The 13400-nt window shown below is 41.4% G+C and overlaps 2 protein-coding genes across 2 annotated transcripts in view; both read right to left on the bottom strand.

The window, feature by feature from the left end:
* Positions 1 to 4874: 4874 nt before the first annotated feature.
* Positions 4875 to 9416, bottom strand: LOC120424555 (protein PAT1 homolog 1-like). The gene has a single exon (XM_039588722.2). The coding sequence runs from the start codon at positions 9175 to 9177 to the stop codon at positions 6772 to 6774; it is 2406 nt and encodes an 801-aa protein (XP_039444656.1). The 5' UTR covers positions 9178 to 9416; the 3' UTR covers positions 4875 to 6771.
* A 2406-nt stretch (positions 9417 to 11822) lies between these two features.
* LOC120424570 (syntenin-1-like) overlaps positions 11823 to 13400 on the bottom strand; it is a 2429-nt gene continuing 851 nt past the window's right edge. The window contains exons 2-3 of the mRNA XM_052707464.1: positions 12700 to 13163; positions 11823 to 12640 (exon numbers count right to left, since the gene is read on the bottom strand). Coding sequence (XP_052563424.1) covers positions 12086 to 12640; positions 12700 to 13131 — 987 coding nt within the window. The 5' untranslated portion in view covers positions 13132 to 13163 and the 3' untranslated portion in view covers positions 11823 to 12085. The remainder of the gene's footprint in view (positions 12641 to 12699; positions 13164 to 13400) is intronic.

Genomic DNA, 13400 nt, shown 5'->3' with positions numbered 1-13400 from the left:
TCCTGGATATGAAAATGTGATCTGCAACGACACCAGGAAATTGGAAATATATTACAGAGGCAAAAATGAAAATAATTTGAAAAAAACTACGCTTATCGTTGGTGGAGTCTCGCCCAGAACCAGGATCAACCTTATTCATTCAAGAAAAAATATAACTAATTTTATGGTTTAGATATTAGCCATAACGGTATGTATTTTATATTTTCTTTCCGTGGTTGTACATTTCAAAAGAAAAAAGTCACTAAAGGTTTGAAGTATCTTGTTTTAAAATCTTCAAATATTTCTTTAGAAATGAACAATTAATGATATTTTCAAGTTATACGTACTCTTAAAAATATACTCTGTAGATTTCAAATAATTTCTCAGCAATTCAAACGATTTGCGAGACATTTCGATATGAGGAACTGACTTGCCTTTATTTTGCATATGGGACAGCACGAAAATCATATTTATTTTGAATTTTTTAGAACAAACACTACTTTTTTATTCAATAGGCTAAAAGTACTTGTAAAATTAAAAGTTTTGTCAAGTTTATCTCAATTTTGACAAAAATACATATGGGACGGACTAGATTAGAGCGGCAGTAAAGCTAATATATAATTCCTCAGTATCGGGAATTATGCCATATGACAACGACTCTAAATAACAAATTAAATTGTTTTTTTTTTTTGTAATTTTTAAGCAGGGCTGTGGAGTCGGAGTCGGAGTCGGAGCCGGAGTCGGTGGAGTCGGGTCTTTTTGAGGACCTGGAGTCGGAGTCGGAGTCGGAGTCGTCAAAACTCGAACAGCTGGAGTCGGAGTCGGAGCCGGAGTCGGCTAAATTTTAAGAGCTGGAGTCGGAGTCGGAGTCGGAGCCGAAGATTTCTGATTACCCGGAGTCGGAGTCGGAGCCAGAGTTATCTTAAATTTAGCAAAAAAATATGTTTTTTTTTTATTGCTCTGTATTTCCTATAGAACAGCTTAATTTACAAAACATCTTATATTTTTAATTGATTTATCAGATGACATTATGTTTTTGAAACTTTTTATTTTGATTGAAAAGCTCTAATTGTGTTATTACACTTTAATCACTAAATTATAACCTCTTACCCAAGTTTGTAGTATCATAATTTAAAAAAATATTAAAAAATATTGGTTATGTTGTCAGTTTTTGGATGCTTCCTTTTGCTTATATTTATGTGCCTTTTCAATTCAAATTTGACAAAATTTCATCCAGTTATTTCTGAAAAAGTACACTCACAGTCATCTTTTACCCCGATAGCAAGTGTCTTGGAAGTATTAAGTTAAATCATTTTTTGGGAAAAAATTACGAGGTATATAAAAAGATTAAAAATAGTAATCACTGTTTTTGCAAATCGAAAAAAGTCACTGACAGTTTAACTTTTGTAACAAATAATCAACGATAATAACAATCTCTTACTTGGAACTCAACATGCACATTTTGTTTATAACTGAGTACAAGAAAATCAAAGTGTTGCATTTAAAATAATTGAAAGTAACAAAAAATATCAAAACAAGTTGCAACAAATTTTGAAATAATCATTGATTGTTGATATTGATGTTGATTTTAGGTAAACTATTTTGATATCGTTGCAAATTATCGTTGAATTCAGTACAAAAATGAACTAATAAAAATGTGTAGAACAAATTATAGGATTTTAATTTATTTTTCAAATATTATAAAAAAAAACAAAATCAAAATAATATCAACTGGTACGAATTTTCTCATACTGTTTGTCCCACGCCAATATGACGGAAGGTGATAATCATTGCATATCAATGTACCTGAAAAAATGAAATATTTGTGACCTAGAAAATATTTTACTTGTGGATATTTGTTTTTTATTATATTTTATGTTTTTTCATATATTTTGATGGAGGCGCAAGATCATTCATAAAGCTTCGTTTTAGGTGAAGATTCACGAAGTATCGTGCGCTTCCTTTTTAAAGTATATAAAATTTTAAAATTAAAATAAATTAAAAATTTCCAGGGTAAAATATTTTCCATGTCACAGATATTTGAAAAGGACATCTTAAGCGTCCTTTCCACGAAGAAATTGTTTAGATACATTGATTTGCAATAATAATCTCCTTCAGCCATGGCATGATGTCCATGTACGTCTTAAAAAAAAAAACAAAAAAAATGTTTCGTTTAAAATTGACATTTTAAAACAACGTGCCTGTCACTGTGCTTCTTAAAAATGTCAGCCTGAAAGTGAGCAAATTGAATTTCAATTAGCTTTGAATTTATTTTTTTTCAAATTTGAGGTTAAGCAAATAAATCCAAATTTACTTACAAAACTGTTCTTCTCAAAATGCCTCTAAAACTGAAGATATTTTTTGATTTCTGTTCCCATAACGTATAAAACTTGTAACCTAGAAACTTTTTACGTTTATTTACTTTACTTCACTTTTACTTAACTTATTTTTCTTGAGAAAAACATGACACTTAGAGAGTATTTAAAAAAAAAATCAAATTATTCGCTCTACAGCATTGTCTTGCCGTTCCCGATTACGGGATTCCTACTCGAAACTAGGTGTCCGAAGGCTTGATTGTTGAGGAAATTGCAAACCTTTTTTTACACCTTAGCTTCCATCCACCCCGGGATTCGAACTGACGACCTTTGGATTGTGAGTCCAACTGCCTACCAGCGACTCCACCAGGACAGGACCCAGGGAGACGACTCCTACGCCTGGACTGAGCTATCGACCTAACCTGTAGGTTAGACCGGGGCCAACATTTACTTCCCCATCCGACGGAAGGCGTGATCAGACAAATCTCGTCTCAAAATTTGCCACCGGGACCTTCTGGGATCGAACCCAGGCCGACTGGGTGAGAGGCAATCACGCTTACCCCTACACCACGGTCCCGGCTTAGAGAGTATTTAAATAATCCTATTTATCAATGTTTTAAAAATAATTAACTAATAATAGTTAACTAACTTTTGAAACATTAAAAAATATGTGGAGTCGGAGTCGGAGTTGGAGCCAACCATTTGTTGAAAGCTGGAGTCGGAGTCGGAGTCGGAGTCGGCTAGAGTTGGTAGGCCGGAGTCGGAGTCGGAGTCGGAGCCAACCATTTGTTGAAAGCCGGAGCCGGAGTCGGAGTCGGAGTCGGCTAATCTGAGAAAGCCGGAGTCGGAGTCGGAGTCGGAGTCGTTTGAAATATGACCCGACTCCGCAGCCCTGTTTTTAAGGATAACTGTAAATATTAATTGAAGAAATATTTAAAGTTATCAGGAAAACCCAAATGTTCCCAAAATAGACTATGAGGATTGCTTTGCTCGAGAGAAGATATGGAAATTGAACTTAACCTGAAAAAGCTTTTCCCTTTTAGAAATAATAAAAAAAATAGTTGAAAATAAAACATTTGATTTAATTTTTTGGTGTAACTGCTAAATATTTTTAAAGTAATTTTTTGGGTCCACATTTTTTTGGATTCTTTCAATTATAGTTATTGGAATTTTTGACAACTTTCTGAAAAGGGATTAGGGAAGCATTGGGTTATTTGAACTTGAACATCGAACATTGAAAATTCCATGTTCTAAACTATGTATTTTGTTTCTTTTTGTTTTGTTTTTTTTCTAATTAGATTATATAATTTTGTTTCGATATTTAAAAGTTAATAATTTTCCGGGAGTCTCGACCGAATTTCCCAGGAATCGAGAGGTCCAAAAATGGTCGATTTCCCGGGATTTTTTCCCGGGAATTCCCGCTCGTCACCCTCTAAATACTGATTATCTGATATTTACTTCAACATTTATTTACTACACAATTTTTTGATGAAGATCATTGTTTTTAAATTCGGTATATGCATTTTAACTTAAAATTATTAGGGTAAATGAAGAGTGAAATATCGTAATTTAAAAAAAATTGACTAAGGAACACGAATATGTTAAAATTATCACCAGAAAATGGAATCTAGGAGGTCCCTAAGCTAATATTTACAGCCAAAAATTGACTAAAAAAAAGTGTCTATTTCATGTGTTAAACTGCCTTTCCCAAAGCTTTATCAGTCTCAGATGGTAGTCCCAGATGCCCCCTACAAGCTTCGGGTCGAATCTAGTCTATATCTCGATGGAACACATTTTTATTTGAGTTTAAAAATTGTGTTATTTAAAAAAATTCCAATAACTCCCTTCAGAATTAATCAATTTGGATGATCATCCCTTATTTTGTTGCATTTTTAATATTTAAATTTAATTGAATTTAGCCTTACAGTTACAGCCTTTTTAAAAAATTTAACCCTCTTTGTGTCCCGTTTTGGCCCACTTCCCGTTGACCTAAAGTGTTAGTTGACACAATAGTCATGTCTGTTACATAACCACCTACACCTTTTTATCTCTCAAAAAAAATTTTTTTATTATTGTCGAGATTTTCTATGGGAATAATTTGATTCATGATTTTTGAAAAAGAAAATGTATTTTTTTAAGTTTCAATAATTGTATGAGTGAGGCCGGACCCGTGGTGTAGGGATAAGCGTGGTTGCCTCTCCCCCAGTCGGCCTGGGTTCGATCCCAGAAGGTCCCGGTGGCATTTTTCAAGACGAGATTTGTCTGATCACGCCTTCCGTCGGACGGGGAAGTAAATGCTGGCCCCGTCGTTAGCTCAGTCCAGGTGTAGGAGTCGCCTCCCTGGGTCCTGTCTCGGTGGAGTCGCTGGTAGGCAGTTGGACTAACAATCCAAACGTCGTCAGTTCGAATCCCGGTGTAAGCTACGATGTAAAAAGAGGTTTGCTCAACAATCAAGCCTTCGGACACTTGGTTCCGAGTAGGAATCTCGCAAGCGTCGCCAAGGCAATGCTGTAGAATTTGAATTGTATGAGTATGAAAGGACATTTCTTTCGAAAATTCACTGTAAAAAAAGTTCCCAAATGTTTTCGAAAACATAAACGAAATTTATTAGAACCAGCCGGTGTTTATTTTTGTTGCGCTCAAAACATACTTGACGTGAGAAGGTACAAGAAAATCATAACACCGTTTCTGGCAAGTTTGACTAAACCGCGACAGTGTTTCAGTGAAGAGAGGTAATACTCACTTTGCCCTAATCGGTATGAATGATTTCTAATTTGCAGCACTTTGTTTCTTTTTTATATATAAATAATTGCTTTGCCCAGCTAGGCAAATTACGTGTAGCTCAGTAATTTTATTTTTTGTCCTTTAACGCGTTTGCCAATTTCGTGAATAGTTATACTTAATTCCGTGGTAATGCGTAGCAAAGTTTGAATCACAACATTTATTTATGTGTAGAGTGAGTGTAATGTCAAATAAATACACAATGTTTTGTTTAATTTACGAGTATATTAACTAGAATTAACGTTTCATTTTATGATTTTTTTAAGCATTGCATAATTTTAAAAGTTTAATTACTAAATAAAGAGCGACAGTCTAACTGTCTATGAAATTTGTTTACATTAATTTTCTTTTCTTTGTTCTTAACAATTTCAGTTTCTTTTTTTTGTAATATTTTCAATGACATCAATTACGGAAATTTTCAGAATAAATAATCAATTGAAATGTTTAAGCTTCGTTCTGTTTTGTTCAATTAGCTTATAACGCTCCTATCTCATAGCCTGTTTTTTTTTTACAAATATAGCAGTTGCGAAATACATATATTTACACGACTTGTACTAATACGCATAATTAAGCTGAACACCTACATCAATGCAAATATCACGAATTTACTCACAGTGTAAGATAACAGAATATTTGTGTTTGTGAATTCGTGTTCTTTGTTTGTTTTTGGATAGGAAAGTGCGATGATTTGTTTTTATCAATAAATAAATGGTTTTAAAATTTTAAGATGTAAAACTTTCGAAAACAGGAAAATAAATCAAATTTGCACACAAATCTGAACTTTTGGTGATATTTATCAGAAAACACACAGTTGAAGATGTTAAATTGCCAGTTACTGAAAATATTTAAATAAAAATGATGAGAAAATGGTTTTGATGACCATACGGGACCTTTTTATCCTTAGGGGTCATTTCGCCGTGATCGTGCTATCTTGTCGCATTTCTATTTTTGGCCAAATTGAGTTACAAACGCCATTTTGTGCCGCTTTCAATGCCTAACCTTTTAGACCTTCAATGATCCTCAATTTTTGATTTCAGTCCTGAGATATTCAATAAAAACTCCGTGCAATGTTGTCACACCCGGCAAATGCGACAATTTGCCACTCAACCCAACTTTGGGGCAATGCACGGTTAGCCAAACAAAACGTGGTTGTTATTGTTTACATTTCTCGGAACGTCAAAAAGCGACATACGGCAGGATAGCACGGTCAGGTCAAGTCTGAAAGGGGTTCAAACAAGCTACTGCAAGAGTCAATTCCTGTACGAAAATGGTTTTCTTCCGATTTGTGTAATCTTGAACGCTGCTTGAACTTGAACTGCTGGCAGTAAAAATTACCCTCATGTGTGCTTATAGTTTTTTTTATCTAAAGAAGATATTAGACTATGACAAAAACTCGTACTTTTTGTCAGTTAGCCAGTTTGCTTGAATTTGTTTGCAGAAACGTCAGAATGCATACTAGAGTGTAACAATATTGTTTTTTTGGCGGGCATTCAGAGGTTTGTTCCGGTGGGCATACTAAGCCCAAATACCAAATATGAGCTTGATTGGACGTAACCGCCCTTCAATTTTAAATGGGATTTAACCCGTTAAAATTTTGCATTGTTTTCGAGTTTGGAAAACTGTGAAACACGAAAAAATACGAGTGTTTGTTTGTCATAGTCTAATACCTCCTTAAGTTTCAAACTCCTTCGGGCATCTACTTCGCTTTACCGACCTCCGGCACGTCCGGGGCCGTAATGAAGCTGACAAAGTCGTTTCCCTTAACCTGCGGAAAGCGCTCCAGGTGGGCGCGGATCAGGCGCACAATGTTATTGCCACGATCAAGCTTGATCATGTGCTGCTGGGCGGCGGGCTGTTTGCCCACTGCGCCGGTAACCATTTCCAGAAATTCGATCCACTGCAGCCGTTCGGCGGCGTTGATCGCGTCGGGAGCTTTGGTGAAGTGAATTTCCATTTGAAAGATGATCGTGATGGTGGAGGAGAGCAGGAACTTGCAACTGATTAGATGGGAGAGGATCTTGTCGGACGCGAGGACCTGGGATAGCTTGAGCAGATCTGGGGAGTTGCTGTATTGAGCGTGGCGTTCAAACTCGGTGTACAGCGCAAACAGGACACCTTCCGGGTCGTCGCGATCCTTCTTCAGCATGAAGGGAAGCGTTGAGAAGGCCGTGGCCCAGAGAGTCCATCGGTAGGGATGATCGCGTAGAAGAACTAGGATCCGGCGAAGTAGTATCTTCCCCTTGCGTACTCCCAGCATCGGTATCACCTTGTCCTGGGCCAGCCCGCCGATGAGCACGGCGAGCAGCTCGTCGAAGCTTTCGGCACTTGCGGAAAGCGAACTGTTGGTCGATGCGACCTCCTGGATCTGACGATCCTTTTCGCGTTTCTCTTTTGCCACTAGGGCGGCCTCGATGGCCACCGGGTTGTTCAGATCTTCCATTTTGAGCACCACTTTGAAGAGTTTTTCGATGTGCAGCAATCGGTGCAGCAGTTCACGGGTCGTGGTGGTGCCAGCTCCGGCTTGGGTCGACTCCGCACCGACTACGTCCATGTCGATGATCTTCCGCGGTGCCGTAACACTGCCGCACTGCAGTTTACCGAGAGAGTTCTCGAACTGGAGTGGTGTGTAGGTTCGGGGTGGTTGTTGATCCTTCTGATCAGCGCCGTTGTTGTTGTTGCTGTTGTTCTTGGACTCGGAGTTGTGACGTTCCCGGTTGAGGAGGCCTCCTTTGGAGTTCAACATGCCGCAGTTTTTGGCCAACGAGGACATCAGTAGTAGCTGGGCGTGCCCGGTGGGTTGCGTGAACGGATGGTTCAGCTGGTTGTCTTTGTAGGCTTTGCTTTCCCGGTTGCCGTTCCGGGCGGCCAGTCGCTCCTTGTACACGGTGAAGTAATAGTCGTTGATGTACGGCGCGTCCGAGTTGAGCTGGGTGAGCTGAATCCCGATAAGCCACTGTTTCTCGCGGTTGGACATGAGATTCGCGTACTCGTCGTAATCTGGCCCTTTTGGAGCCGCGTTGTAGTACCGTTTCTGGTTGTTGTTGTTGATGTTGTTATTGTTGTATTGGTAGTTCTGGCGGTTCAGCGCAAGCAACGGATGGTTCTGCTGGATCTCCTGAACGAGTCGTTTGTTGAACTGGTTGTTTTGGAGGTTCTGAACCAGGTTCGGCTGTATGGGCAGAGGGATGCGTTGATGGGGCGGAAACATGCCTAGCTGGGCGGCTGCTGGAAAGCCGGGATGCATGGCCAGGTTGTTGATGGGCGTTGAGAAGGGTGGCGGGAGAAAGTTGTACGGCAAGAAACCTAGCGGCATTCGCGGCTGAGGCAACAGCTGTGGGTGTGGAAACATCTGGTTGCGCATTGCCAACAGCTGAGCCGGCGGAACCATCGGCTGAAGGGCAGGAGACACCAGCGGGACCATGACTTTCCTAGCGGCTTTGTTCTTTTGATTTTCCTGCAACACTTTCTGCTGCTGCTGATGAAGATGTTCTCGCTCCCTCTTGAGCTGCTCCTGATGTTGTTGCTGTAGCTGTTGCTGCTGTTGTTGTTGTATAATATTCCTTTCAATGTCCTCAACAGAAAGCATCTTGATCGGAGCTGGAGGTACCGGATAGCTATTAGGCCTGAACGAGTTACCCAACCCATTCTGCGCCATCGGTGGCAGTATCGGAAACAAATTCTGCACCTCATGGTTGACCGCTGGCACCGGCTGAGTCGTCTTCTTAACCGGACTATCCCAAATACTTGGATCCAACCTCAGCCGACTCCCGATGTCGTCGTCCAAGCTCAAGTCCGCCGTACTGCCGATACTCTCATCCCCGTCCCCAAAATCAAACCGCGACAGATGCAGATCCAACTCGTCGTCATCAAACAAGGCATCTCCATCACGGTCATCCTCCTCGTCGTTCAGCAAAAACCCTGGACCTTTCTCCAACTTCACCAGCGTCTCGTGCATGTTCTCCCAATCGCCCTTATCCGGATCGCCGAACGTCTCATCGTTCAGCGCATCGTACTCGTCCTCGGAGTCGGCATTCCGGCGCCCGGAACGCCCTCCACCGTCAACCGGGGGCAAGCTAGCGTCAAAGTCGAAGAAAGAATCCATATTCGTTCCGTAGACCACCTTAACTCGCCTTAACTCATTTCTTCGTGACCTTCAGCTCGATTGGTCGATAGGAACTCGCGACGCAAAATTGCACAATTCCGGGTAATATCACGGGCTCAATTCCAAAACCAAGTTTGACATTTTTTTTTCCTCCGCTTCTAGCCCTTCTAAACTCTTACGCACTTCTGGTCGGTTCTGGTCATGCTATCGCAGAGTGACAAACACGCAAACCAAAGAAAAATAACACACTCTGGGCCGTGACAGGCGAAAGACTCGCGTCATTGAAGGACACCGAGCAGCAGTGAAGGGAAAGAGAGCAGTCGATTCATTGATCAAACGTCTGAATGAAAGTGTACGGGGGAGCGGCGTGTGTATACGTGGTGAATGAATGAATGAATGGCGTTCATTCCGGCGCCGCAGGCACGGAAAGTTTGATGTTGGGACTAGTCAAATCCTTCAAGCAGGATTTAAAAATGTAGAAGCAAAATGCTTCCACCTTTCGATCACCTCACGCTCCTCCGTCAAGACTCCCCCGTCCTTATCCCGGCACATTTCGGCTCGCGGCATGAAGCCAGTCCAGGATTGACTAAGTTTCATGTAGAACTTACGCGTTTCGTTGGAGCGATACAGCTGTTCCATATCCTGGCACTCCAACTCTTCCAGGCGGCGCTTCTTAACCCGGAAGAGATGGGTTTGCTGTCTTCGCAACTATTTGTACGACTCCTTGTTCCCACGGGTGTTGTGCAGCAGCCACTTGTCGCCGGACATTCATCGTCGCACTCGGTCCACGTACCCGATGGCGCTCGATGCCGCTGCGTTGATGGCTGCTTCCATATGGCTCCAGCAGGCCTCCAGAGGGGCTTCGCCGAGCTCCGCGCGCACTGGGTAGCGACCTCAGGGTCCTTGAGCCGCTCCAGATTATACCGCTGCGGGCGACGGAACCGGATCTTGTTGGCCTCGGACAGGCGTTGGCGCAGCTTTGCCACCACCAGGTAGTAGTCCGAGTCGATGTCCGCGCCACGGTAGGTTCTAACGTCGCTTTTGTCCGAGAAGTGCCGACCATCGATGAGAACATGGTCGATTTGCGTCTCCATGTCGTTTGGTGATCTTCAGGTGTACTTATAGAGGAGGCTATGCTGAAAGAAGGTACTACGTATGGCCATGTTTCGGGAGGTAGCGAAATCTATGAGTCGTAGGCCGGTCTCGTTCGTCTGCTGGTGGGCGCTAAACATTCCAATAACCGGTCTAAACTCCTCCTGCTGGCCGACTTGAACGTTCAAGTCGCCGATGACAATCTTGACATCGTGTTTTGGACACTTCCTGTACTCGCGGTCAAGAAGCTCGTAGAAAGCGTCGTGGAAAGCATCGGCGTCGCTTCTCATGTGCGGGCTGTGCACGTTGATGATTTTTAGGTTGAAGAATCGACTTACCGTCATCTGGGGCGAATCGGGACAGCTGTTTAAGGCAGGTTCCTACACTATATTTTGATATTTTTATTGATTTCGGTTAGAACAGAAACAGATCAACTAAGTTAGTGCATCGATTTCCTAATTTGAAGCTTTCAAGTATAGTGGGCGGTACCGAAGAAATAAGTCGAAATTACAACATTTTTACAACGGATCCAACCCAGACGACTTCAGCAAGTAAACAAGGCTACAGAGCATAGTTGTAACAACTTATTGGGATGTTCTTGGTCATCCAAAAACTCCACACAGTTCAGTGGTATGGTTGACTGGTTTGCTATCAAAAATCGCTGACTTCTTGCTTGTTGCAGCGGTAGACTTACCGATTTCAACTTCAGGGAATCTTTGGATGACCCAGAACATCCCAACGAAAAAGAAAAAAGAAAACGTTTCAAATTTCATTAAATGTAAAAAATGAAAAAAAAATTGTTTTTGTAGGACATTTGGGCTCTTTTTATTGCATTAATGTTTTTTTTTCCTAATTTTAAATTCATTGTTCATTGTTTATTGCATTCAATCAATATTTAATGCTCTTCACAGTAGAGGGTTAAAAAATTGATGAATGAAATGTTGCATGAACATTGGTGAATGAAAATATTATTGCGCCTTTTGTTTGTTCTGAAGGGCAGAAAATAAATACAAATTTGATTGATTCAAATAAAATTAATCTTTTAGCAGGAAACAATATCTCATATCCGTCTTCAAATGAATCATACGGCGAAATTTAAGAATGGCGTTTATTTAGGTACTCACTCGCCTTCAAAGAAACTGCTACCGGCACTCAAAAATCAAATTAAATCACAACCGTTGGCTGCTTCCACAAGTTTTCTCCAGCGACACTCGTAACAACACTTTTAACAATCAATATTCTACGTAAAACTTACAAAATTCTTAAAAATTTCCTTTCACAAACCTCACTGCACTTGCATCGCGTGTTTTGTTTGCTCTGGTGCCGGTTCGCGGTTTTGATTGATTTTGCGAATTTTTGAAAGGTGCCAAATCAAAACAAAGAAATATTTCATGCTTCTGGAGAAGACATGACAGGTCGAAGTTAAAAGGTCGAAAAACAAATCGCTGGAAGTCAAGGGGGGTGACACTCGTAGACTTAAAAATCCAACAACAATAATTTTTGATTTTTGTACATATTAGCTTTTTTTAACGCAAGGAAAATAAAATACCCAGTTTTTAATATTTATCCATATAATATTTTTATTCCAATATTATGTAAATCTAACACAGTAAAATGTTGGAGATAATAATTGCGCTTCTTCTGGATCGGTGCCTTGTACGCCTGACATGTTTAAAAAACTTCTTTCCTGAATCGTTACCGGCGGTTAAATTAATGTTTTATGGCATTATAAGAAAATCTTTATAAAACGACATATTGTGAAACTGGTCGACGCTTCTTTTGGCATCAATATGAGTACGAGATAAACATGCACGGTTTAAAAGTCCGGAATCGAGTGATCCATCTTGCCCTTGATGAACGAAGTCGAAAGCTTCTTCATCATAACTTTGTAGATCATGCTGGGCACAATCGTCAACGTAATCATCTGACCGCCTTCAGAAATAATTTTCGAGATTTCCTTGTCCTTCATGGCGATTACGTTCTGCCCGTTAACTTCGAGAATTTGGTGATCGATCAGCAGCCCGTTCCTGGCGGCCGACGAGTCCTTCACGATGGCGGTTATTTCTCCATCGTTGAACTGGAAGCCCACGCTGCCGGCGGAGTCCTTGTGCAGAGTGATGGCCCGCTCAAAGGGGCGATCACGCACCACCAGCGAAATGTTGTTCTTGTCGCTCTTCTTCAGCAGCTTGTGCACATCGTCGACGGAGAAGCCCGCCACGAGCGTTCCGTTGACCTGCAGAATCTGATCGCCAAACCGCAGGCCAGCCATGGCCGCTGGACTGTTCTTAACCACGAGGCACACGAAGACTCCCTTGTTGATGGCCTGTGCGCGCAGGCCAACCTTCTTGTCCGAACCTTTGCAGAGGACCAGCTGAAGAAAAATAGATCTTGAGTTGAACCCAATAAAATTAAACCCTTCCACAAACTCACCTCCCGAATTCCGTTCGTGACCTGCCCGCGACGAAGTCCCACCGAGTCGCCCGAAATCGGTGCCACCATGTTGACATTGTTGACCGACGTCATCGGTGAGGCTTCCAGCTGTCCAGCGTTTCTGTGCAGATATTCGGGCATGTTGGCCGCAATCATCTCCTGACTCAACTCAAGGCCCATGTAGTCGCCCAAATCCGGATAAGCGAATCCGGCCGCTTTCTTGGAGTTGTCCGCATCGTAGCTGCCAACACTGCCACCACCCGGAAGGAGCGCACTTAGCTGTGAGTACGGATTCGCGGAGTACGCCGGCGGAGGTCCCTGCGGATAGCCGAGCTGCTGTTGCTGGGCCGCGGCGGCATTTGCCACGGCTGCGTTCTGCGACTGCAGGATCTTGTCCACCTGCATGTCCTCGAGCGATGGGTACAGCGACATTGTGAAGGTGTTTTGATTGGGTCACTGGAGATCTGTTTTTTAAAGCAAAGAGTATTGAAATAATGAGAAGTGTCACACCCCTGGAATTAATATGAAAATCTTCGGAAAATTTGTAAATCTGACTAATTATTTTACATGTCAAGTTAGTCAAGTTTTACATGTAAGTGGTATGCCTAAATGCCCTTTATCTTTGTTGTACATTTCGTTTTATTATTGACTGTTCACATTTATTTTATTTACTTCAAATTGTTTTACATTTTTGCATTGTG

Source organism: Culex pipiens, chromosome 2 (assembly GCF_016801865.2).
Source record: "Culex pipiens pallens isolate TS chromosome 2, TS_CPP_V2, whole genome shotgun sequence".
Classification (NCBI taxonomy): Eukaryota; Metazoa; Arthropoda; class Insecta; order Diptera; family Culicidae; genus Culex; species Culex pipiens.
This window is presented reverse-complemented; position numbering and strand designations above follow the sequence as displayed.